Source organism: Passer domesticus, chromosome 3 (assembly GCF_036417665.1).
Source record: "Passer domesticus isolate bPasDom1 chromosome 3, bPasDom1.hap1, whole genome shotgun sequence".
Taxonomy (NCBI): Eukaryota; Metazoa; Chordata; class Aves; order Passeriformes; family Passeridae; genus Passer; species Passer domesticus.
Genome location: NC_087476.1, coordinates 1,681,723 through 1,708,669, shown reverse-complemented (window position 1 = coordinate 1,708,669; position 26,947 = coordinate 1,681,723). Strand labels below are relative to the sequence as shown.

The window sequence follows — 26,947 nt, the reverse complement described above, 5'->3', positions numbered from 1 at the left end:
TCCCACCTGGACACTCCCCACAATTCCCACCATGATCCCAAGTGGACATTCCCCACAATTCCCACTGTGATCCCACCTGGACATTCCCCACAATTCCCACCATGACCCCACATGGACGTTCCCCACAATTCCCAGTGTGATCCCACCTGGACATTCCCCACAATTCCCAGTGTGATCCAACCTGAACATTCCCCACAATTCCCACCATGATCCCACCTGGACACTCCCCACAATTCCCACCATGATCCCAAGTGGACATTCCCCACAATTCCCACCGTGATCCCACCTGGACATTCTCCATAATTCCCACCATGATCCCACCTGGACATTCCCCACAATTCCCAGTGTGATCCCACCTGGACATTCCCCATAATTCCCACCTGGACATTCCCCACAATTCCCACCATGATGCCACCTGGACACTCCCCACAATTCCCACCATGATCCCAAGTGGACATTCCCCACAATTCCCACCGTGATCCCACCTGGACATTCCCCACAATTCCCAGTGTGATCCCACCTGGACATTGCCCATAATTCCCACCTGGACATTCCCCACAATTCCCACCGTGATCCCACCTGGACATCCCCCATAATTCCCACCATGATCCCAAGTGGACATTCCCCACAATTCCCAGTGTGACCCCAGCTGGGCACTCCCCACCATTCCCACCATGATCCCACCTGGACATTCCCCACAATTCCCAGTGTGATCCCACCTGGACATTCCCCATAATTCTCACCATGACCCCACCTGGACATTTATTCCCCATGATCCCACCTGGACATTCCCCACAATTCCCACCGTGATCCCACCTGGACATTCCCCAGAATTCCCACCATGACCCCACCTGGACACTCCCCACCATTCCCACCGTGATGCCCCCCGGACGTTCCCCGCGATCCCGTGCGGAATTCCGGGGCTGGCTCACCGCGTCGAAGTCGGAGATGATCTCGTTGAGGAAGCGCAGGCACTCGATGCCGCCGTTGTTGATGCTCTCCTCCGTGTAGAAGTCGGCGAAGTTGGGCAGCGAGGCGAACATCACCCCGATCTCCTCGTAGGACTGGCTGTACAGCTCCTGGGAATTCCGGGAACGCGCCCCCGGAGCGCGCCGTTATCGGTTATTGATCATTGGTTATTGGTCATTGGTTATTGGTCATTGGTTATTGGTCATTGATGATTGGCTTTTTCGGGATGGTTGTGAGTGTCCAAGGAAAGGTTGGAGCAATCTTGGATCATGTGGTGGGAATGGGATGGATCCCATCCAAAGGGATCCAGTCAGTAATTGATTATTGGTTATTGATTATTGGTCATTGGTTATTGGTTATTGGTCATTGGTTATTGGTCATTGGTTATTGGCTTTTTCAGGATGGTTGGGAGTGTCCAAGGAAAAGTTGGAGCAATCTTGGATCATGTGGTGGGAATGGAATGGATGCATCCCATCCAAAGGGATTGGGTCAGTTATTGATTATTGGTTATTGATTATTGGTTATTGATTATTGGTTATTGATCATGGGTTATTGGTTATTGGCTTTTTCCGGATGGTTGGGAGTGCCCAAGGAAAAGTTGGAGCAATCTGGGACTATGTGGTGGGAATGGTGTGGATCCCATCCAAAGGGATCCAGTCAGTTATTGATTATTGGTTATTGATCATTGGTCATTAATTATTGGTTATTGGTTATTGGTTATTGGCTTTTTTGTGATGTTGGGAGTGCCCAAGGAAAGGTTGGAGCAATCTGGGACCATGTGGTGGGAATGGGATGGATCCCATCCAAAGGGATTGGGTCAGTTATTGATTATTGGTTATTGATCATGGGTTATTGATCATGGGTTATTGGTTATTGGCTTTTTCCGGATGGTTGTGAGTGCCCAAGGAAAGGTTGGAGCAATCTGGGACCATGTGGTGGGAATGGGATGGATCCCATCCCAAAGGGATCCAGTCAGTAATTGATTATTGTTTATTGATTATTGGTTATTGGTCATTAATTATTGGTTATTAGTTTATTCTGGTTCACTGGGAGTGTCCGAGGAAAGGTTGGAGAAGTTTGGGATCATGGGGTGGGAATGTGGGATGGGATTGAAGCTCCATGGATCCCATCCCAAACCATTCCGGGATTTGGGATCCAGGACACTCAGGATCCATCCCCAGGGATTTTTATGGAATTTTGGGGATGGAAAAGGGAAGGGAGACCCTTCCTGGAGTCCCCAATTCCCAGGGAATTCCTGAAATTCCTTCCCAGAGAGGAGTCGGGATGGGGGTGGATCCAGTGCCAGGCTGGGAGAGCTGGGAATGGCGGGAATTCCCTGGGAAAAGGGGAGGGATTTGGAAATGAATTCCCAGAGAATCCCTGGAAAGGCTGGAGCCACCGGGGATGGCGGGGTGGGAATGGGATGGGATTGAAGGTCCACGGATCCCATCCAAAGGATTCCGGGAATGTGGGAACCGCCCGGAAAATCGGGAACAACGCCTGGAAACGAGGAAATACTGCCCGGAAAAGGGGGAATACCGCCCGGAAAAGAGGGAATACCGACTGGGAAAGCGGGAATACCGACTGGGAAAGCGGGAATACCGCCCGGAAAAGCGGGAATACCGACCTCATCCCGCTTTTTGGAGCCCAGGAAGTGCCGGGCCACGTGCTCGGGCAGCATGTTGGCCACCAGGGCCTCGTTCCAGCGGCGCATCTCAGAGACGCGCTCCTTCTGGTCGTGGACGTCGATCTTCCACAGGAACAGCGTCCGGGCCAGCTTCTCCACCTGGGAACGCGTTGTGGGAATGTGGGATTTGTGGGAATTCCCAGGATAATGGGATTGTGGGATAATGGGACATTGGGGTGGGATAATGGGGTTGGACAATGGAGACGTGCTCCTTCTGGTCGTGGACGTCGATCTTCCACAGGAACAGCGTCCGGGCCAACTTCTCCTCCTGGGATTACACACACACACACGGGGGATTGAGGGAATTCCTGGGAATTGCTGGGATTTTGGGAATGTGGGATTGTAGGAACGTGGGATTGTGGGATGGGATAATGGGGTAATGGGATTGGACAATGGAGACGCGCTCCTTCTGGTCGTGGACGTCGATCTTCCACAGGAACAGCGTCCGGGCCAGCTACTCCACCTGGGAATGTGTTGTGGGATTGAGGGATTTGTTGGATTATGGAATTATGGACTGGTGGATTATGGAATAATGGGACAGTGGGATACTGGGATAAGGGGATAAAGGCATAACGGGATTGGATAATGGAGGTGCACTCCTTCTGGTCATGGATGTCAATCTTCCACATGGACAGGGTCCAGGCCAGCTTCTCCCCCTAGGAATGTGTTACGGGAATGTGGGAATTGTGGGAATTCCGGGGATTGTGAGGTTATGGGATTATGAGAATGTGGGATTATGGGATAATGGGGTTGGATAATGGAGACGTGCTCCTTCTGGTCATGGACGTCGATCTTCCACAGGAACAGCATTCAGGCCAGTTTCTCCACCCGGGAAGGGGTTGTGGGAATGAGGGATTTGTGGGAATTCCCAGGATTATGGGAATGTGGGATTATGGGAATGTGGGATATTGGGATGGGATAATGGGATTGGACAATGGAGACGGGGTCCTTCTGGTCATGGACGTCGATCTTCCACAGGAACAGCATCCAGGCCAGCTTCTCCACCTGGGATTATGTGGGATGGTGGGAATGAAGGAATTCCTGGGATTACGGGGTAATGGGATAATGGGATCATGAGATAATGGGATTGGATAAAGGAGACGCGCTCCTTCTGGTCGTGGACGTCGATCTTCCACAGGAAGAGCGTCCAGGCCAGCTTCTCCACCTGGGATTACACACACACACGGGGGAATGATGGAATTCCTGGAATTGTGGGGATTTTGGGATAATGGGATTGTGGGAACGTGGGATTGTGGGATATTGGGGTGGGATAATGGGGTTGGATAAAGGAGACGCGCTCCATCTGGTCCTGGACGTTGATCTTCCACAGGAACAGAGTCCGGGCCAGCTTCTCCACCTGGGATTGTGGGATGGTGGGAATGAGGGAATTGCTGGGATAATGGGATTGTGGGACAATGGGATAAGGGGATAAGGGAATAATGGGATTGGATAATGGAGACCACTCCATGTGGTCATGGATGTCGATCTTCCACAGGAACAGCGTCCGGGCCAGCTTCTCCACCTGGGATTACACGTGGGATTGTGGGATTTGTGGGAACACGAGAATTCCTGGGATAGTGGGACTGTGGGATGGGATAATGGGAATGTGGGATTATGGGATAATGGAGACGTGCACTCCTTCTGGTCATGGATGTCGATCTTCCACAGGAACAGCGTCCGGGCCAGCTTCTCCACCTGGGATTACACGTGGGATTGTGGGATTTGTGGGAACACGAGAATTCCTGGGATAGTGGGACTGTGGGATGGGATAATGGGAATGTGGGATTATGGGATAATGGAGACGTGCACTCCTTCTGGTCATGGATGTTGATCTTCCACAGGAACAGCTCCCCGGCCAGTTTCTTCAACTTGGAATATGTTGTAGGAATGTGGGAATTGTGGGAATTCCCGGGACTGTGGGATGGGATAAGGGGATAATGGGATGGGATAATGGAGATGCGCTCCTTCTGGTCGTGGGTGTCGATCTTCCATATGGGATGATGGGATGATGGGATGATGGGATGATGGGATGGGGGTGTTCCCAGAATTGTTGGGGGCCGGAAAATCCTTTGGGAGTATCCTTGGAAAAGCTGCAGGTGCTGTGGATGGGCCTGGGATAAATCCCGGTGCCTTGGAGCTTCCAGGGAACCCGGGAAGGGATTTAGGGAATCCAGGAAGGGATTTAGGGAAGGGATTTAGGGAAAGGATTTAGGGAAGGGATTTAGGAATGGATTTAGGGAAGGGATTTAGGGAAGGGATTTAGGGAGGAAAGGGGAAGAAAAGTGAAGAAAAAGGGGAAAAGGGAGAGAAAGGGAGGGAAGAAAAGGCAAGGGGAGGAAGGGAGAGCTAAGAGGAGGAAAAAGAAGGAAAAGGGAAGAAAAGGCAGGAAAAGGCAGGAAAAGGAAGGAAAGGGGAAGAAAGGGCAGGAAAATATGGAAGAAGAAGGAAAGGAAAGGAAAGGAAAGGAAAGGAAAGGAAAGGAAAGGAAAGGAAAGGAAAGGAAAGGAAAGGAAAGGAAAGGAAAGGAAAGGAAAGGAAAGGAAAGGAAAGGAAAGGAAAGGAAAGGAAAGGAAAGGAAAGGAAAGGAAAGGAAAGGAAAGGAAAGGAAAGGAAAGGAAAGGAAAGGAAAGGAAAGGAAAGGAAAGGAAAGGAAAGGAAAGGAAAGGAAAGGAAAGGAAAGGAAAGGAAAGGAAAGGAAAGGAAAGGAAAGGAAAGGAAAGGAAAGGCACAAAAAGAAGGAAAAATAAGGAAAAGTGAGGAAAAGGGAGGGAAGGGGAAGAAAGAGCAGGAAAGGGAGGAAGAAGGAAGGAAAGGGGAATAAAGGGCAGGAAAAGGAAGGGAAAGTAAAGAAAATCAAGGAAAAAGAAAGAAAAATATGGAAGAAGAAGGAAAAGGGAGGGAAGAAGAGGCCAGAGAAGGAAAGAGGAAGAAAAGGCAGGAAAAGGAAAAGGGAGAGAAGGAGAGGTAAGAGGAGGAAAAAGAAGGGAAAGGGAAGAAAAGGTAGGAAAGGAAGAAGAAGAACAAAAAGGAAGGAAAGGGGAAGAAAGGGAAGGAAATTGAGGAAGAAGAAGGAAAAGGAAGGAAAAGAAAGGTAAGAGGAGGAAAAGGAAGGTAAAAGGAAGAGAAGGAGGGAAAAGGAAGGAAAAGGCAGGAAAAGGAAAGAAAATAAAGGCAGGGAAGGGGAAGAAAGGGCAGGAAAAAGAAGGAAAAATATGGAAGAAGAAGGAAAAGGGAGGGAAGGAGAGGTAAGAGGAGGAAAATGAAGGAGAAGGAAAGGAAAGGGAAGAAATAGCAGGAAAAGAAGGAAAAAGAAGGAAAAGGGAGGAAAAGGGAGGAAAAGGAAAGAAAAGGCAAGAAAAGGAGGAAGAAGGAAGGAAAGGGGAAGAAAGGGCAGGAAAAGGAAGGGAAAAGAAAGAAAAAGAAGGAAGAGGGAAGAAAGGGAATGAAAATGAAGGGAAAGTAAAGAAAATCAAGGAAAAAGAAGGAAAAATATGGAAGAAGAAGAAAAAGGGAGGGAAGAAGAGGCCAGAGAAGGAAAGAGGAAGAAAAGGCAGGAAAAGGAAGGAGACGAAAGGAAAATGGAAGAAAGGGCAGGAAAAGGAAGAAGAATAAGAAAAAGGAAGGAAAGGGGAAGAAAGGGCAGGAAATTGAGGAAGAAGAAGGAAAATGAAGATAAGGAAAGGGAAGAGGAGGAAAAGGAAGGTAAAGGGAAGAGAAGGAGGAAAAAGGAAGAAAAAGGCAGGAAAAGGAAAGAAAATAAAGGCAGGGAAGGGGAAGAAAGGGCAGGGAAAGGAAGGAAAAATATGGAAGAAGAAGGAAAAGGGAGGGAAGGAGAGGTAAGAGGAGGAAAAGGAAGGAAAGGAAGGAGAAGGAAAGGAAACGGAAGAAATAGCACAAAAAGAAGGAAAAATAAGGAAAAGGGAGGAAAAGGGAGGGAAGGGGAAGAAAAGGCAAGAAAAGGAGGAAGAAGGAAGGAAAATGGAAGAAAGGGCAGGAAAAGGAAGGAAAAGGAAGGACAATTAAGTAAAAACAAGGAAAAATATGGAAGAAAAAGGAAAAGGGAGGGAAGAAGAGGCTCGAGAAGGAAGGATAAAGAAAAGGCAGGAAAAGGAAGGAAACTAAAGGAAAACGGAAGAAAGGGCAGGAAAAGAAAGAAGAAAAAGAAAAAGGAAGGAAAGTGGAAGAAAGGGCAGGAAATTGAGGAAGAAGAAGGAAAAAGAAGGGAAGGAAAGGGAAGAGGAGGAAAAGGAAGGGAAAGGGAAGAGAAGGAGGGAAAAGGAAGGAAAAGGCAGGAGAAAGAAGGAAAAGAAAGGAAGGGAAGGGGAAGAAAGGGCATGAAAAATATGGAAGAAGAAGGAAAAGGGAGGGAAGGAGAGGTAAGAGGAGGAAAAGGAAGGAGAAGGAAGGAGAAGGAAAGGGAAGAAATAGCACAAAAAGAAGGAAAAATAAGGAAAGGGGGGGAAGGGGAGGAAAAGGAAGGGAAAGGGAAGCGGGGAAACGGAAGGAAAAGGGAAGAAAGGGTGGGAAAAGGAAGGGAGAAGAAAGAAAAGGGAAGACAGGAAACCTTTCCCCTCCCAGCCACTCACGTGCCGCGAGAAGTAGTAGAAGCTGAGCATCACCACGAAGATCATGGCGGTCATGGAATACTTGGAGGGAACCAGCACGGACCTGCCGAGGGATCGCCCAGATGACGGAATTCCGGGATTCCCCGTCCCCCGTGGTGTCCCCTCCCCGTCCCCGTGTCCCCTTACGAGCTGTGCTGGCCGCGCCGCCGGTCGTACTGGTCGAAGATGGGCTCCCAGGCGGAGAAGTTGACGGCGCCGGCGGCGGCGGTGATGAGCACCATGAGGGTCAGCTTGACCATGTGGCTGACCTGGACCAGCATCACGGTGGCCACCAGGGCCAGCAGGGCGATGTAGCTGTAGTACTTGGGGTGGTCGGCGCAGCCGCCGCCGCCGCGGGGTGGCCCCGAGGTGCCGTTGGTCACCACCCAGCGGTCGCGACGGCAGGCGAGCTGGGGACACGAGGGTGGGGTCAGCACGGGGACACGGTGGCCACCATGGCCACCAGAGTGACGAAACTGCTCTGTTCAGTCACCCCATGGTGGCCCCAATGTCCCACTGGCCACCACCCCATGGTCCCCATGGCAGCCAAGTTGGGGACACAGGGACAGGATGGCCACCATGGCCACCAGGGTGATGGAGCTGTAATGCTGAGGCTGCTCCTCACAGCCACCACACCATGGTGGCCCCAATGTCCCATTGGTCACTACCCCGTGGTCCCCATGGCAGCTGAGCTGGGACACGAAACTGGGGTCAGTGTGGGGACATGGGGACACGGTGGCCACATGGGGACAGGGTGGCCACCATGGCCACCAGGGTGATGGAGCTGTAATGCTGAGGCTGCTCCTCACAGCCACCGCCCCATGGTGGCCCTGTTGTCCCACTGGCCACCACCCCATGGTCCCCAGGGCAGCTGAGCTGGGGACATGGGGACAGGGTGGCCACCATGGCCACCAGGGTGATGGAGCTGCAATATCTGTGCTCTCCTCAGTGCCACCACCCCGAGGTGGCCCCGTTGGTCACCGCCCTGTGCTCCCCATGGCAGCTGAGCTGGGGACATGGGGACAGGGTGGCCACCATGGCCACCAGGGTGATGGAGCTGCAATATCTGTGGTGGTCCTCACAGCCACCACCCCGAGGTGGCCCCAAGGTCCCGTTGGCCACCACCCAGCGGTCGCGATGGCAGGCGAGCTGGGGACACGAGGGTGGGGTCAGCATGGGGACACGGTGGCCGCCATGGCCACCAGAGTGATGAAACTGCTCTGTTCAGTCACCCCATGGTGGAACCAATGTCCCACTGGTCACCAACCTACGGTCCCCATGGCAGCCGAGATGGGGACATGGGGACATGGTGGTCACCAGGGTGATGCAGCTGCAATATCTGGGCTGCTGCTCACAGCCACCACCCCACGGTGGCCCCGAGGACCCATTGGCCACCACCCAGCGGTCGCGATGGCAGGCGAGCTGGGGACACGAGGGTGGGGTCAGCACGGGGACACGGTGGCCGCCATGGCCACCAGGGTGACGAAACTGCTCCGTTCAGTCACCCCATGGTGGCCCCAATGTCCCGTTGGCCACCACCCCATGGTCCCCATGGCAGCCAAGCTGGGGACATGAAACTGGGGTCAGTGTGGGGACATGGGGACATGGTGGCCACCATGGCCACCAGGGTGATGAAACTGCTCCGTTCCGTCACCCCATGGTGGTCCCATGATCCCATTGGTCACCACCCCACGGTCCCCAAGGCAGCCGAGATGGGGACATGAAACTGGGGTCAGTGTGGGGACATGGGGACATAGTGGCCACATGGGGACAGGGTGGTCACCATGGCCACCAGGGTGATGAAACTGCTCCGTTACGTCACCCCATGGTGGCACCAATGTCCCATTGGTCACCACCCCGTGGTCCCCATGGCAGCCAAGATGGGGACATGAAACTGGGGTCAGTGTGGGGACATGGGGACATGGTGGCCACATGGGGACAGGGTGGTCACCATGGCCACGAGGGGTTGGAGCTGCAATATCTGTGCTGGTCCTCACAGCCACCACCCCATGGTGGCCCCATTGTCCCACTGGCCACCACCCCACGGTCCCCAGGGCAGCTGAGCTGGGGACATGGGGACAGGGTGGCCACCATGGCCACCAGGGTGATGCAGCTGCAATATCTGTGCTGCTCCTCAGTGCCACCACCCCGAGGTGGCCCCGTTGGCCACCGCCCTGTGCTCCCCATGGCAGCTGAGCTGGGGACATGGGGACATGGTGGCCACCATGGCCACCAGGGGGTTGGAGCTGCACTATCTGGGCTGCTGCTCACAGCCACCACCCCATGGTGGCCCCGAGGACCCATTGGCCACCACCCAGCGGTCCCCATGGCATCTGAGCTGGGGACATGAAACTGGGGTCAGTGTGGGGACATGGGGACATGGTGGCCACCATGGCCACCAGGGTGATGGAGCTATAATGCTGAGGCTGCTCCTCACAGCCACCACCCCATGGTGGCCCCAATGTCCCACTGGCCACCACCCCACGGTCCCCATGGCAGCTGAGCTGGGGACACAGGGACACGGTGGCCTCCATGGCCACCAGGGTGATGGAGCTGCAATATCTGTGCTGCTCCTCACAGCCACCACCCCGAGGTGGCCCCAATGTCGCATTGATCACCACCCCGTGGTCCCCATGGCAGCCAAGTTAGGGACACGAAGGTGGGGTCAGCATGAGGCCATGGTGGCCACCATGGCCACCAGGGTGACAGAGCTGCAATATCTGTGCTCTCCTCACAGCCACCACCCCATGGTGGCCCTGTTGTCCCACTGGCCACCGCCCTGTGCTCCCCATGGCAGCTGAGCTGGGGACACAGGGACAGGGTGGCCACCATGGCCACCAGGGTGATGGAGCTGCAATATCTGTGCTCTCCTCAGTGCCACCACCCCGAGGTGGCCCCGTTGGCCACCGCCCTGCACTCCCCAGCTGGGGACACGAGGCCGGGGTGGCAGCAGGCGCAGCGCGTCCCCCAGCGCGCGGGTGGCCCCTCACCATGTCCACGATGTCGGCCGCGGTGACGATGGCGATGGCCGCCATGGCCCAGCTGTTGCGCGCCCAGCGCGTGCGGTCGATCCAGGTGGAGAAGGCCACCAGCTTTTTGGGGAAAGCCTGCGGCGACGACAACGCGGATCGGTCACCGGGGGTGGCACAACCGCTGGGGACGTCCCCGAGGCGCCTCCGCGACGTCCCCGAGGCCTCACCCGGGGGAAGACGGCGGCCAAGGAGCAGAGCGTGAGCCCGAGCAGCAGCACCTCGCCCACCGCGAACGTCACGTAGTTGGTCACCAGCCTGCCCAAAAACCCCGCGGGGAGGGTCAGCGGGGACAGCGCGGTGTCACCCGGCGCGCCCCCGGGTGTCCCCGCCCTACCAGGGGTCGATGGCGGCCTCCACCAGGGCGGTGAAGAGGAGGACGACGCAGGAGCAGCTGAAGGCGGCTCCGCTCTGCTTCTCCTTCTCCACCGAGTAGCGCGTCTCCATCTCGGGGTCGGTGAAGCGCAGCGACAGGCGGAAGGTGCTCTTGCCCTTCAGCCTGGGGGACGCCACGGCGCCCGTCAGATTCCGGGGAATTTTGGGGATTATTTTTTAATTTTGGGGAGTTTTTGGGAATTTTGGGGGGTTTGGGGGATTTTTTTGGGATTTTTTGGGATTTTTTTGGAATTTTTTTGGAATTTTGGGGATTTATTTTTAATTTTTGGGGATTTTTGGGGATTTTTGGGGAATTTTTAGGGGATTTTTGGGGATTTTTTTGGGGTTTTTGGGATTTTTTTGGATTTTTTGGAATTTTTTTGGATTTTTTGGGAATTTTGGGGATTTATTTTTAATTTTTGGGAATTTTTGGGATTTTTTTGGGATTTTTTTGGGATTTTGGGGGGATTTTTGGGGGAATTTTTGGGATTTTTTGGGATTTTTGGGGGTTTCTTAATTTTTGGGGAATTTTGGGGGATTTTTTTGGGGATTTTTGGGGATTTTTTGGAATTTTTTGGGAATTTTGGGGATTTATTTTTAATTTTTGGGATTTTTTGGGATTTCTTGGGATTTTTTGGGATTTTTTGGGAATTTTTTGGGATTTTTTCCAATTTTTTGCGGGGAATTTTTGAGAAATGTTGAGATTATTTTAGTTTTGGGTATTTTCCGGATTTTTTGGGGATTTTTGGGGAATTTTCGGGAATTTTGGGGAGTTTTTGGCAATTCAGGGGAATTTTTGAGAATGTTCCAGAAATTTTCAGAATTTGGGGATTTTTTGGGAATTTTTGAGGTTTTTTGATTTTTTGGGAATTTTTGAGGTTTTTTTAATTTTTTGGGGAGTTTTCAGGAATTGTTGGGATTTTTTGGGAATTGTTAGGAATTTTTGGGATTTTGGAAATCTTTGGGATTTTTCAGGAATTTTCGTGAATTTCTGAATTTTTGTGGGATTTTTTTTAAATTTTCAGGAATTTGGGGATTTCGGGGGAATTTTTGAGAATTTTGCATATTTTTTTGAAAATTTTCATGAATTTTTGGAAATTTTTGCGACTTCAAGATTTCTTGGGAACTTTTGGCAATACTTTTCATGATTTTGATAATTTTTGCATATTTCCATGACTATTCCAAAAATTTTTGGAAATTATCAGAAATTTTTTGTTTATTATTATTTAAGGGACTTTAATTCATTTTTGGGGGGGATTTGGGTTGGATTTTTTCAATTTTTGTGGATTTTGATGGATTTTGAGGGGTTTCCAGGATCTTTTTTTTAAATTTTCGTGGATTTTCAGGGATTTTGAGGGATTTTGAGGAATTTTGACGGATTTGCAGGATTTTTTTTTAAATTTTTGTGGATTTTCAGGGATTTTGAGGGATTTTGAGGGATTTTGACGGATTTCCAGGATTTTTTTAAAATTTTTGTAGATTTTCAGGGATTTTGATGGATTTTGAGGGATTTTAAAGGATTTCCAGGATTTTTTTTAAATTTTTGTGGATTTTGAGGGATTTTGAGGAATTTTGAGGAATTTTGATGGATTTCCAGGATTTTTTTTTTTTAAATTTTTGTGGATTTTCAGGGATTTTGAGGAATTTTGAGGGATTTTGATGGATTTCCAGGATTTTTTTTTAAATTTTTGTGGATTTTGAGGGATTTTGAGGAATTTTGATGGATTTTGACGGATTTCCAGGATTTTTTTTAAATTTTAGTGCATTTTCAGGGATTTTGATGGATTTTGAGGAATTTTGACGGATTTCCAGGATCTTTTTTTTTAAATTTTAGTGCATTTTCACGGATTTTGATGGATTTTGAGGGATTTTGAGGGATTTCCAGATTTTTTTTTAAATTTTCGGGAGTCACTCACGCCTGGATGGACTCGCGCTCCAGCAGCGCCTCGTTGAGCAGCCGGTGCAGCTCCTGCTCGTTCTGCGCCGCGCCCGCCACGCGCTCCGCCAGGTCCCGCAGCCGCAGCCGCCGCCGCGGGTTCGGGAACGACGGGTTGGGCGCCTGCGGGCCCGGGGACACCGCGGGGACACCGCGGGGACACATTGGGGACACGTTGGGGACACGTTGGGGACACGCCGGGGACACCAGGGGGATGGCGGTACCTCGGAGTCGTCGTCGTCGTCGAGCTCGGCGGAGCTGCTGCGGCCGCGCTCGGCGTCCTCGGGCGGCTCCGGGCTCAGGCTGCCGTTGGTGGTGACGGCGGCCGGGGACACGGCGTGGGACGAGGTCAGGGACAGCTTCTGCTGGGGACAGGGACACGGGGGGTGTCACTGTGTCACCGTGTCACCGGTGTCACCCACGTCACCCATCATGCCATGGGTCAAGGTCAGGGACAGCTTCTGCAGGGGGGACAGGGACACGGGGGGTGTCACTGTGTCACCAGTGTCACCTGTGTCACCCATCATGCTGTACAATGAGGTCAGGGACAGCTTCTGCAGGGGGGACAGGGACACGGGGGGTGTCACTGTGTCACCAGTGTCACCTGTGTCATCCATCACACTGTGGGATGAGGTCAGGGACAGCTTCTGCTGGGGACAGGGCATGGTGGGTGTCACCGTGTCACCAGTGTCACTGTGTCACTGTGTCACCCATCATGCTGTACAGTGAGGTCAGGGACAGCTTCTGCAGGGGACAGGGACACGGTGGGTGTCACTGTGTCACTGTGTCACCGTGTCACTGTGTCACTGTGTCACCCATCAGGTCAGGGACAGCTTCTGCAGGGGACAGGGACACGGGGGGTGTCACCGTGTCACCAGTGTCACCCACGTCGCCCATCATGCCATGGGGCAAGGTCAGGGACAGCTTCTGCAGGGGACAGGGCATGGTGGGTGTCACTATGTCACCGTGTCACTGTGTCACCTGTGTCACCCATCAGTCCATGTCACTGTCACTGTGGGATGAGGTCAGGGACAGCTTCTGCTGGGGACAGGGCGTGGGGGGTGTCACTGTGTCACCGTGTCACCAGTGTCACCCATCATGCCATGGGGCAAGGTCAGGGACAGCTTCTGCAGGGGGGACAGGGCACGGTGGGTGTCACTGTGTCACCGTGTCACTGTGTCACCCATCAGGTCAGGGACAGCTTCTGCAGGGATGGTGGGTGTCACAGTGTCACCATGCCACTGGTGTCACCCATCACACTGTGGGATGAGGTCAGGGACAGCTTCTGCAGGGGACAGGGTGTGGTGGGTGTCACCATGTCACCAGTGTCACTGTGTCACTGTGTCACCGTGTCACTGTGTCACCCATCAGGTCAGGGACAGCTTCTGCAGGGGACAGGGCCATGGTGGGTGTCACTGTGTCACCGTGTCACTGGTGTCACCAGTGTCACCCATCAGATCAGGGACAGCTTCTGCAGGGGACAGGGCCATGGTGGGTGTCACTGTGTCACCGTGTCACTGGTGTCACCAGTGTCACCCATCAGATCAGGGACAGCTTCTGCAGGGGACAGGGCATGATGGGTGTCACTGTGTCACCGTGTCACCCATTATGCTGTGCAGCAAGGTCAGGGACAGCTTCTGCAGGGGGGACAAGGCCATGGTGGGTGTCACCATGTCACCGGTGTCACCAGTGTCACCCATCAGGTCAGGGACAGCTTCTGCAGGGGGAACAGGGACACGGTGGGTGTCACCGTGTCACCGTGTCACTGTGTCACCCATCAGGTCAGGGACAGCTTCTGCAGGGGACAGCAGCGTGCTGGGTGTCACCATGTCTCCAGTGCCACTGGTGTCACCCATCACACTGTGGGATGAGGTCAGGGACAGTTTCTGCAGGGGACAGCGGCCATGGTGGGTGTCACCGTGTCACCGTGTCACCATGTCACCAGTGTCACCAGTGTCACCCATCAGGTCAGGGACAGCTTCTGCAGGGGGGACAGGGACACGGTGGGTGTCACTGTGTCACCGTGTCACTGTGTCACCGTGTCACTGTGTCACCTGTGTCACTCATCACATCATGTCACTGTCACTGTGGGATGAGGTCAGGGACAGCTTCTGCTGGGGACAGGGCGTGGGGGGTGTCACCGTGTCACTGTGTCACCCATCACTCCATGTCACTGTCACTGTCACTGTGGGATGAGGTCAGGGACAGCTTCTGAAGGGGACAGGGTCATGGTGGGTGTCACTGTGTCACCGTGTCACTGGTGTCACCTGTGTCACCCACCAGGTCAGGGACAGCTTCTGCAGGGGACAGGGCCATGGTGGGTGTCACCATGTCACCGGTGTCACCAGTGTCACTCATCACACCATGGGACAAGGTCAGTGACAGTGTCCTTGGTGGGACATGGTCACCATGGTGTCCTCAGTGCCACCACTGCCACCAGTGTCACTCGCTAGGCCGTGGCACGCGGTCAGTGACAGTGTCCCCACAGCCCATCTCCTCACCGTTGTCCCCAGCAGTGCCACCACAGTGTCACCCACCACGCTGTGGGACATGATCAGTGACACGCACACCACGGGTGTCCCCAAACCCCATGTCCCCAGTGTCCCTGGTGTCCCCACCGCCAGCGCCACTCACCACTCCATGGCACGCGGTCAGTGTCCCCACACCCATGTCCCCAGTGTCCCCAGTGTCCCCAGAGGTGCCACTTACCACAACACGGACATGACCAGTGGCAATGTCCCCACACCCCTGTCCCCAGTGTCCTCAGTGTCCCCAGCGGTGCCACTCACCACGCCATGGGACACGGTCAGTGACAGACATGGTCACCCTGGGTGTCCCCACACCCCAGTGTCCCCAATGTCCCCAGTGTCCCCAGCAGTGTCACCATGCCATGGGACATGCTCAGTGACAGTGTCTGTGGTGGGGTGCGGCCACCCTGGGTGTCCCCCACACCCTGATGTCCCCAGTGTCCCCGCTGTCCCCGTGGCGCCACTCACCACGCCATGGGACACGGTCAGTGGCAATGTCCCCACACCCATGGCCTCAATGTCCCCGCTGTCCCCAGTGTCCCCGCTGTCCCCACGGCGCCACTCACCACACCATGGCACAGTCAGTGACAGACATGGTCACCCTAGGTGTCCCCACACCCATGTCCCCAGTGTCCCTGGTGTCCCTGGTGTCCCCAGCAGTGTCACTCACCACACCACGGGACACGGTCAGTGACAGACACGGTCAGTGGCAATGTCTCCACACCCACGCCCCCAGTGTCCCCGCTGTCCCCAGCAGTGTCACTCACCACACCATGGGACACGGTCAGTGGCAATGTCCCCACACCCATGTCCCCAGTGTCCCTGGTGTCCCTGGTGTCCCCAGCGGTGTCACTCACCACACCATGGGACAGTCAGTGACAGACATGGTCACCCTAGGTGTCCCCACACCCATGTCCCCAGTGTCCCTGGTGTCCCTGGTGTCCCCACGGCGCCACTCACCACGCCATGGGACACGGTCAGTGACAGACACGGTCAGTGGCAATGTCCCCACACCAATGTCCCCAGTGTCCCCGTTGTCCCCATGGCGCCACTCACCACACCATGGGACACGGTCAGTGGCAATGTCCCCACACCCGTGTCCCCAGTGTCCCCAGTGTCCCCACGGCGCCACTCACCACACCATGGGACACGGTCAGTGGCAATGTCCCCACACCCATGTCCCCGGTGTCCCTGCTGTCCCCACGGTGCCACTCACCACAACGTTGACATGACCAGTGGCAATGTTCCCAAACCCCATGTCCCCAGTGTCCCTGTTGTCCTCAGAAGTGTCACTCACCACTCCATGGGACACGATCAGAGACAGTGTCCCCACACTCCATGTCCCCAGTGTCCCCAATGTCCTCAGTGTCCCCAGCAGTGTCACTCACCACACCGTTGACATGACCAGTGGCAATGTCCCCACACCCATGTCCCCAGTGTCCCCAATATCCCCAGCAGTGTCACTCACCATGCCCTGGGACAAGGTCTGTGACAGACATGGTCATCCTGGGTGTCCCCACACCCCAGTGTCCCCACGGCGCCACTCACCATGCCATGGGACACAGTCAGTGGCAATGTCCCCACACCCATGTCCCCGGTATCCCTGTTGTCCCCGCTGTCCCCAGCAGCTCCACTCACCACAACACTGACATGACCAGTGGCAATGTCCCCACACCCACGCCCCCAGTGTCCCCGCTGTCCCCACGGCGCCACTCACCACGCCATGGGACACGGTCAGTGACAGACACGGTCAGTGGCAATGTCCCCACACCACGCCCCCGTTGTCCCCGCTGTCCCCACGGCGCCACTCACCACGCCATGGGACACGGTCAGTGACAGACACGGTCAGTGGCAATGTCCCCACACCCACGCCCCCAGTGTCCCCGGTGTCCCCGCTGTCCCCACGGCGCCACTCACCACGCCGTTGACGCCGTGCCGCAGTCCCTGCTTGGGCACCACCACCAGGTAGGTGACGATGCCCTTGTCCCTCAGGTAGTCGCAGCGCGAGCCGCCCTCGCCCGGCTCCACCTCGAACTCGCCCTTCAGGCAGTCCACGGTGCTCTGCGAGATGTGCACGCGCCTGCCCGCGGCCACCGCCGTCACCGCGCCGTCACCGCGGTGTCACCAGGTCCCCGCGGCCGCCCCCGGCGGGGACACTCACCCGGGGATGCCGCCCGCCTCCATCTTGTTGGCCACGGTGACGTCGGTGGACCAGACGTCGTACTGCCAGCGCTTCTGGCCCAGCACGCCGCCCAGCACGGCGCCGCTGTGCACGCCCACGCGCATGTCCACGGCCGTGCGCGTCCGCTCCCGCACCGAGCTGGGCACGGGGACACCGCCGTGGCCGTGGGGACACCGGGAGTGGCCATGGGGACACCGCGGTGGCCGTGGGGACAGGGAATGGGGAATGGGGAATGTCCACGGCCGTGCGCGTCCGCTCCCGCACCGAGCTGGGCACGGGGACACCGCCGTGGCCGTGGGGACAGGGAATGGGGAATGGGGAATGTCCACGGCCGTGCGCGTCTGCTCCCGCACCGAGCTGGGCACGGGGACACCGCAGTGGCCGTGGGGACACCAGGAGTGGCCATGGGGACACCGGGAGTGGGGACAGGGAATGGGAATGGGGACAGGGAATGGCCGTGGGGACAGGGAATGGGGAATGGGGAATGGCCACGGGCGTGCACGTCCGCTCCCGCACCGAGCTGGGCACGGGGACACCGCGGTGGCCGTGGGGACAGGGAGTGGTCACAGGGAATGGGAGTGCTCATGGGGAATGGGGAATGTCAGCACGGAATGCGGAGTATCCGCGGGGAACGCAGACAATCCGCAGGGAATGTGTTCTCAGCAGAGCTCGACCTCCATTGTCAGTGATCATACCCCAAGCCCGTTCCCCATTACCATATTCCCATATTCCCATATTCCCATTTCCATCCCCATCCCATTTCCATTCCCATTTCCATCCCCATCCCATCCCCATCCCATCCCATTTCCATCCCTGTTCCCATTCCCATTCCGGTTCCCATCCCTATTCCCATCCCTGTCCCCGTCCCCATCCCATCTCATCTCATCTCATCCTATCCCAATTCCCATTCCCATTCCCTTCCCCATTCCCATCCCCATCCCCATCGTTGTCCCCGTTCCTGTCCTCATTCCCATTCCCGTCCCTGTTCCCATTCCCATTCCCGTCTGCGTTCCCATTCCCGTTCTCGTTCCCGTCCCCGTCCCCATCCCCATTCCCGTCCCTGTCCCCATTCCCATCCCTGTTCCCGTCCCCATTCCCATCCCCATCCCTGTTCCCATCGCCATTCCTGTTCCCATCCCCATCCCCATCCCCATTCCCATCCCCATCCCCATCCCCAATTCCATTCCAATTCCCATTCCCATTCCCATCCCTGTTCCCATTCCCGTCCCCGTTCCCGTCCCCGTTCCCATTCCCGTCCCCATCCCAAATTCCATTCCAATTCCCATTCCCATCCCCTTTCCCGTCCCCATTCCTGTCCCCGTTCCCGTCCCCGTTCCCATCCCCATCCCAAATTCCATTCCCATCCCCGTTCCCATCCCCGCTCCCATTCCCATCCCCTTTCCCGTTCCCGTCCCCGCTCCCGTTCCCGTCCCCACTCCCGTTCCCGTCCCCGTTCCCGCCGTTCCTTACGCGATGGCCTCCACCATGGCCAGCCCCATCCGGATGGAGCACACGGCGTGGTCCTCCCGGAATTCCGGCAGCCCGCAGATGCAGTAGTAGCAATCCCCCAGGATCTTGATCCGCAGCTGGTGATGCTTCTGGCAGCCCAGAATTCCGGGACAACCCCCGGATAGTTCCGGAATACCCACAATCCCGCACAAATCCCAGCACAAACCCTTTTCCCAGATTTCCCTTCCCCACCCATCGGGGCGGGGACGCCTCCATCCCCCCGCACATTCCCAACCTCCTCGCCGCCATCCCGGATTTATATTTTTTTTGGGAATTGCGGGGTTTTTGGGACTCGCACTCACGGCGGCCAGCTTGTCGAAGCGGGCGAAGAGCTCATTGAGGAGCTTGACGAGCTCCTGGGCGCTGCAGGACGACGAGAGCTGCGTGAAGCCCACGATGTCCGCAAACAGGATGCTGCGGGGCGGGAACAGCGCCCCCGGATCAGCCCCGGCACCCCGCTTCCCCCCATCCCGGAAAAATCCCGGATGCGGGGACACAAACTCAGCCCCGACTTCACCCAGTCCCAGTTTTCCCAAAAAAAATTCCTGGATGTGGCAAAAACGACGCTCGACAAACTCAATCCTGACATTCCCCATTCCTGTTTTCCCCACAAAAAAATCCCGGATGCGGGGGTACGAACTCAGTCCCGATTTCTCCCATTCCCCGTTTTCCCAAAAAAAATATCCTGGATAAGGCAAAAATGACGTCCAACAAACTCAGTCCTGACATTCCTCATTCCTGTTTTCTCCCCAAAAAATCCCGAATGCGGGGATATGAACTCAGTCCCGACTTCCCCCATTCCCGGTTTCCCAAAAAAAACCATTCGGGATAAGGCAAAAACAGTGCTTGACAAACTCAGTCCTGACAACCTCATTCCTGTTTTCACCCCAAAAAAATCTTGGATGAGGCCATACAAAATCAGTCTCATCTCCCTCATTCCCAGTTTTCCCAAAAAAAATCCCGGATCTGGTGATACGAACTCAGTCCCAACTTCCTCACTCCCAGTTTTCCCAAAAAAAATTCCTGGATGTGGCAAAAACGACGCTCAACAAACTTTATCCTGGCTTCCCCATTCCCATTTTCCAAAAAAAGTCTGTTTGGGATGTGATGGTACAAACCCCATCCCAGTTCCTTTTCCCTGTTTTTCCAAAACATTCTGGGATGTGGCGATACAAACTCAGACCCGACTTCCTCATTCCCAGTTTTCCCAAAAAAAAATATCCGGGATAAGACAAAAACGACGCTCGACAAACTCAGTCCTGACATTCTCATTTCTCTTTTCCCCACAAAAAAATCCCGGATGTGGGGATACAAACTCAGTCCCGACTTCCCCCATTCCCATTTTCCCCAAAAAAAGCTGGATATTGCAAAAAACGACACTCAACAAACTCAGTCCTTTTTTCCCCCAAAACAAATCCCGGATGTGGCGATACAAACTCAGTCCTGACTTCCCCCATTCCCAGTTTCCCCCACAAAACAAATCCCGGATGTGGGGATACAAACTCAGTCACAACCTCACCCATTGCCCGTTTTCCCAAAAAAAAATATCTGGGATAAGGCAAAAACGACACTCGACAAACTCAATCTTGACACCCCCATTCCTGTTTTCACCCCAAAAAAAATCCCGGATGTGACGGTACAAACTCAGTCCCGACTTCCCCCATTCCCAGTTTCCCCCAAAAAATATATCTGGGATAAGACAAAAACGACGCTCAACAAACTCAGTCCTGACATTCTCATTCCTGTTTTCCCCCCAAAAAATCCCGGATGTGGTCATACAAACTCAGCCCTGACTTCCCCCATTCCCATTTTCCAAAAAAAGTCTGTTCGGGATGTGATGATACAAACTCAATCCCAACTCCCTTATTCCTGTTTTTCCAAAAACATTCCCGGATGTGGAGACATGATCTCAATCCCAATTTCCCCATTCCCATTCTCCCAAAAACAAAAATCCCGGATGTGGGGTTACAAACTCAATCCCAACTCCCCCGTTCCCCGTTTTCCAAAAAAAATATCCTGGATATGGCAGAAATGACGCTCGACAAACTCAATCCTGACATCCCCATTCCTGTTTTCACCCCAAAAACTTCCGGGTGTGGTGATACAAACTCAGTCCCGACTTCCTCATTCCCAGTCTTCCCCCCAAAAAAAATCCCGGATGTGGGGATACAAATTCAGTCCCGACTTCCCCCAGTCCCAGTTTCCCCCCAAAAAATGTCCGGGATAAGACAAAAACGACGCTCAAGAAACTCAGTCCTGACATTCTCATTCCTGTTTTCACCCCAAAAAATCCCGGATGTGGCGATACAAACTCAGTCCCAATTTCTCCCATTCCCCCTTTTCCCAAAAAAAATATCCTGGATAAGGCAAAAATGACGTCCAACAAACTCAATCCTGACTTTCTCATTCCCGTTTTCCCAAGAAAAATCCTGGATCCGGTGCAAACGACACTTGAAAAACTCAATCCTGACTTCTCCATTCCCGTTTTCCTCCAAAAAAATCCCGGATGTGTCAATACACACTCAATCCCATCTCCCTCATTCCAGTTTTCCCAAAATAATCCAGGATCTGGTGAAAATCACACTCTACAAACTCAATCCCAACTCCCTCATTTCCAGTTTTCCCAAAAAAAAAAAAAAATCTGGATGTATGAACTCAGCCCGGATTTCCCACTTCCTGTTTTCCCAAAAAAAAAAAAAAAAAAAATCCAGGATAAGGCAAAAACGACGCTCAACAAACTCAATCCCAACTTCTTCATTCCCATTTTTCCCAAAAAAATCCTGGATGTGGTGACACAAACTCAGTCCCGACTTCCCACTTCCTGTTTTCCCAAAAAAAAATATCCGGGATAAGGGAAAAACGACACACAACAAACTCAATCCCGACTTCCTCATTCCCATTTTCCCAAAAAAAAATCCTGGATACGGCAAAAAACGATGCCCTGAAAACTCCATCCCAACTCAATCCCAGTTTTGGGAATTCCCACCGGTTTTCTGGGAACGTTTTCCGTGCAGAATGGGGGAATTTTGGGAATTCCCACTGATTTTCCGGGAATGTTTTCCATGCAGAATGGGGGAATTTTGGGAATTCACGCTGGTTTTCTGGGAATGTTTTCCACGCTGGAATTTTGGCAATTCTCAGCATTTTTCCGGGAATGTTTTCTGCACCGAGCGGGGGAATTCTGGGGAAATTCCCCGCTGGTTTTCCGGGAACGTTTTCCACTCAGAATGGGGGAATTTGGGAATTCCCAGCAGTTTTCCAGGAACGTTTTCTATGCCAGAATTTTGGGAACTCCTGCCACTTTCCTGGCAACGTTTTTCCCACAGAACAGGAGGAATTTCTGGGATTCTTGTTGATTTTCTGGGAATGTTTTCTGCGTGGGACGGGGGAATTTTGGGAATTCCCACTGGTTTCAAGGGAAAGTTTTCCATGCTGGAATTCTGGGAATTCCTGCTGCTTTTCCAGGAACATTTTCTATGCAAATTTTGGGAATCCCCGCAAGTTTTCCAGGGAGTTTTCTGCACAGAACAGCGGGAATTCTGGGAATTCCTACCAGTTTCCCTGGAATGTTTTCTGTGCCGAATTGGGGAATTTGGGGAATTCTCGCTGGTTTTCCGGGAACGTTTTCCACGTGGAATGGGGGAAATTTCGGGAATTCCCGCCGGTTTTCTGGGAACATTTTCAACACAGAAAGGGGGAATTTTGTGGAATTCCCATGGGTTTTCCAGGAATGTTTCCCAGGCATGGAACAGGTGGATTTTGGGGAATTCCCATTATTCCCCTCGACCGTTTTTCCGCACAGGACGGAAATTTCGGGGATTTTCCCGCCGGTTTTCCGGGAGCACTTTCCGCATGTAAAGCGGGGGGATTTTTGGGGATTTGGGGAGTGTCCCGGGAATGTTTTCCCGGGATTCCGGGGCGCTGACCTGACGTTCTCGTGGCGGTACATGTACATGGTGTTGAACTGCTGCAGCTCCTTCTGGCTCGGGTCCTTCTTCATGTCCTTCAGCATCTCGTCGGCCACGTGCTTGGGCAGGATGGACAGCATCAGCCGCTCCTGGGGGACAGCATTCCCGGGAAAAACACGTCGGGAATTCCGGGGGAAAACGTCCAGTGTGGCGCGGAGGGGAGGGGTTGGAATGTGGGATGGGATTGAAGGTCCGTGGATCCCATCCCAAACCATTCTGGGATTCCGGGATCAAGGACACTCAGGATCTTTCCCGAGGGATTTTGATGGAATTTGGGAATGGAAAAGAGAAGGGAATTCTGTGAAAATCTGGGTGTGGCACAGAGGGGAGGGGTTGGTTCATCCTTGGGAGTGTCCAAGGAAAGGTTGGAGCAGTTTGGGATCTGGGTTGGAATGTGGGATGGGATTGAAGGTCCATGGATCCCATCCCAAACCATTCTGGGATTCTGGGATCAAGGACACTCAGGATCCATCCCAAGGGGGTTTTATGGAATTTGGGAATGGAAAAGAGAAGGGAATTTGGGGTAAAATTGGTAATTCTGGGGGAAAACATTTGGAATTCCGGGAAAAGTCGGGTGTGGTGCAGAGGGGAGGGGTTGGTTCACCCCTGGGACTGTCCTGGGAAAGGTTGGAGCAGTTTGGGATTGGGGTTGGAATGTGGGATGGGATTGAAGGTCCGTGGATCCCATCCTAAACCATTCCGGGATTCTGGGATCTGGAATGCTCAGGATCCATCCCGAGGGATTTTTATGGAATTTTTGGGGATGGAGAAGGGAAGGGAGACCCTTCCTGGAGTCCCGAATTCCCAGGGAATTCCCAAAATTCCTTCTCAAGGAGGAGTTGGGGTGGGGATGGATCCAATCCCAGGCTGGGAGAGCTGGGAATGGAGGGAATTCCCTGGGAAAGAGGAGGGATTTGGGGTGGGATTTGGGAAGGAATTCCCGGCTGGGCTGGAATTCCCAGAGAATCCCTGGATCCCTGGCAGTGTCCAAGGAAAGGTCGGACCAAGAAAGGGAAGGGATCTGTGCCGAGGTTCCCAAAGATCCCTGGGAGCTTCCCCACGGAGCGAAACGGGATTAAACTGTTCCTGGCGGGAGCCATCCATGGAAAAGCACTGAATCCCACATCCCAAATCCCAAACCCAACCCCAAATCTAACAACCCAGATCCTACATCCCAAATCCCAAATTCCAGATTCCACATCCCAGATCCCAGATCCCAGATCCCAGATCCCAAATCCCAAATCCAACATCCCACATCCCACATCCCAAATCCCAAATCCAATCCCAAATCCAACATCCCACATCCTAAATCCCAAATCTCAAATCCAGTCATCCCACATCCCAAATCCCAAATCCCACATTCTAAACCCACATCTCAGATCCAACACCCAACATCCCACATCCCAAATCCCACATCCCAAATCCCACATCCCACATTCCACATCCCAAATCCTAAATCCAGGACTGGATTATGCATGGATCCAGGGTGGATCAGGAATTGATCAGGAATCGATATTCCTGGATCAGGGATTGATCAGGGATCAATATCCCTGGATCAGGGCAGTTCCTCCAGCTGGAGCAGGGAAGGATCCACCCATCTCCGTGTGGGAATTTCCGTGAAACACACGGAACTCTGCTAACGAGGTGGATTTTCCCCCGGGAACCCGGGAATTCTGCTGGGAACGCCGGCGTGAGGCAGATCCGTTTCCAGAGCAACGGCTCCGTGTCCCTGTCCTCATTCCCAGGAGATTCCCGAGGAACAGCCCATTCCTATCCTATTCACAATCCCATTCCTGATCCTATTCCCAGCCCCATTCCCATCCCCATTCACAATCCCATTCCTGTTCCCAATCCCATTCCCAATCCCATTCTCATTCCTAGCTGCATTCCCATTCCCAATCCCATTTCCAACCCAATCCCATTCCCAATCCAATCCCAATTCCCATCTGGCCCCATTCCCATTCCTAATCCCATCCCCACCCCAATCCCAGTCCTATCCCTGCCTCAATCCCAATCCCAACCCGAATCCCAACCCCAATCCCATTCCTGACCCTATTCCCAAGTTCATCCCCGCCCCATTCCCAATCCCGTTCCCGTTCCTGATCTTGTTCGCAATCCCATTTCCATTCCCATTCCATTCTTATTCCCAATCCCATCCTCACCCCATTCCCATTCCTGGCCCCATTCCCAATCCCATTCCCGTTCCTGATCTTGTTTGCAATCTCACTCCCATTCCCATTCCCATTCCCATTCCCAATCCCATCCTCACCCCAATCCCATCCCCAATCCCATTCCCATCCCCAATCCCATCCCCGCCCTAATCCCAATCCCAATCCAGACCCCATTCCCGAGTTCATCCCCGCCCCATTGCCAGCCCCATTCCCAATCCCATTCCCATTCCTGATCTTGTTCACAATCCCATTTCCAATCCCATTCCCATTCTTATTCCCAATTCTATCCTCACCCCATTCCCATCCCCATTCCCATCCCCAATCCCATTCCCATTCCTGGCCCCATTTCCATTCTTATTACCAATCCCATCCTCAGCCCATTCCCATTCCTGGCCCCATTCCTAATCCCATTCCTGTTCCTGATCTTGTTCACAATCCCATTTCCAATTCCATGCCCATTCCTATTCCAATCCCATTCCCAATTCCAATCCCATCCCCATTCCCATTCCCATTCCCAATTCCATGCCCATCCCCAATCCCACTCCCATTCCAATCCCACTCCCATTCCCAATCCCATCCCCAATCCCATTCCCACTCCCGCCATTCCCATTCCCATCCCCGTTTCCCGGCGTTCCGGCGTTCCCGGCGTCCCCACCTGCTGCTGGCTCTGCTCCTCCAGGTTGAGTTTGACCTCCAGGGATTGCCGCGCCTCCAGGAACGCCTTCCGGTGCTTCCGGTCGGCCATCACGTACGACATGGCGCCCACCGCCACCGCGCAGCCGTACAGCGCCACGTTGGACAGCAGCTGGGGGCGGGAGCCGCCATCAGCCACGGGATACTCGGGAATTTGGGATCGGGGGATACTCGGGAATTTGGGATGCTCGGGAATTTGGGATGCTCGGGATGGAACGGCGGGAATTTGGGAGGAACGCCTTCCGGTGCTTCCGGTCGGCCATCATGTACAACATGGCGCCCACCGCGCAGGTGAACAGCGCCACGTTGGACAGCAGCTGGGAGCGGGGTTTGGGATCAGTCACGGGATACTCAGGAATTTGGGAATTTGGGATGCTCGGGATGGAACGGCGGGAATTTGGGATCAGGGATTTTTGGGGTGAAACAGCGGGGATTTGGGGTCAGGGATTTTTGGGGTGAAACGGCGGGGATTTGGGATCGCAGGGTCTTTGGGATGGAATGGAGGGAATTTGGAATCTCAGGATCAAACAGTGGGAACTTGGGATCAGGGATCTTCAGGATGGAACGGCGGGGATTTGGGATCAGGGATTTTTGGGGTGAAACGGCAGGGATTTGGGGTCAGGGATTTTTGGGGTGAAACAGCGGGGATTTGGGATCGCAGGGTCTTTGGGATGGAATGGAGGGAATTTGGGATCTCAGGATCAAACAGTGGGAACTTGGGATCAGGGATCTTCAGGATGGAACGGCGGGGATTTGGGATCAGGGATTTTTGGGGTGAAACGGCAGGGATTTGGGGTCAGGGATTTTTGGGGTGAAACAGCGGGGATTTGGGATCGCAGGGTCTTTGGGATGGAATGGAGGGAATTTGGGATCTCAGGATCAAACAGTGGGAACTTGGGATCAGGGATCTTCAGGATGGAACGGCGGGGATTTGGGATCAGAGATTTTCGGGGTGAAACAGCGGGGATTTGGGATCAGGGATTTTTGGGGTGAAACGGCGGGGATTTGGGATCGCAGGGTCTTTGGGATGGATTGGAGGGAATTTGGGATCTCAGGATCAAACAGTGGAAACTTGGGATCAGGGATCTTCGAGATGGAACAGCAGGGATTTGGGATCATGGGATCTTTGGGAAGAATCATTGGGAATTTGTTATCACAGGATCTTTGGGGGGAAAAGGCAGGAATTTGGGATCGCAGGTCCTTCGGGATGAAACAGCGGAAATTTGGGATGATGAGATCTTTGGGATGAAATAGGAGGAGTTTGGGATCGTGGGATATTCGGGAAGAAACAGCAGG

At 53.8% G+C, this 26,947-nt stretch overlaps 2 protein-coding genes across 12 annotated transcripts in view; both read right to left on the bottom strand.

Annotated features, from left to right (window-relative positions):
• Window positions 1-26,947, bottom strand: part of EFR3B (EFR3 homolog B) — a 316,353-nt gene that overhangs the window by 183,451 nt on the left and 105,955 nt on the right. The gene's annotated exons all lie outside the window — the stretch shown is intronic.
• ADCY3 (adenylate cyclase 3) overlaps window positions 1-26,947 on the bottom strand; it is a 42,551-nt gene that overhangs the window by 4,857 nt on the left and 10,747 nt on the right. For 4 of the 5 annotated variants that reach the window (XM_064411499.1, XM_064411497.1, XM_064411498.1 and 1 more), the window contains exons 2-16: window positions 25,614-25,763; window positions 22,746-22,876; window positions 19,122-19,233; window positions 18,781-18,908; window positions 17,290-17,448; window positions 17,046-17,208; window positions 12,825-12,965; window positions 12,581-12,723; window positions 10,627-10,788; window positions 10,460-10,547; window positions 10,251-10,367; window positions 7,408-7,670; window positions 7,243-7,324; window positions 2,597-2,755; window positions 933-1,079 (exon numbers count right to left, since the gene is read on the bottom strand). In XM_064411499.1, coding sequence (XP_064267569.1) covers window positions 933-1,079; window positions 2,597-2,755; window positions 7,243-7,324; window positions 7,408-7,670; window positions 10,251-10,367; window positions 10,460-10,547; window positions 10,627-10,788; window positions 12,581-12,723; window positions 12,825-12,965; window positions 17,046-17,208; window positions 17,290-17,448; window positions 18,781-18,908; window positions 19,122-19,233; window positions 22,746-22,876; window positions 25,614-25,763 — 2,145 coding nt within the window. The remainder of the gene's footprint in view (window positions 1-932; window positions 1,080-2,596; window positions 2,756-7,242; window positions 7,325-7,407; window positions 7,671-10,250; window positions 10,368-10,459; window positions 10,548-10,626; window positions 10,789-12,580; window positions 12,724-12,824; window positions 12,966-17,045; window positions 17,209-17,289; window positions 17,449-18,780; window positions 18,909-19,121; window positions 19,234-22,745; window positions 22,877-25,613; window positions 25,764-26,947) is intronic. The other variant, XM_064411500.1, reaches the window with a different exon arrangement.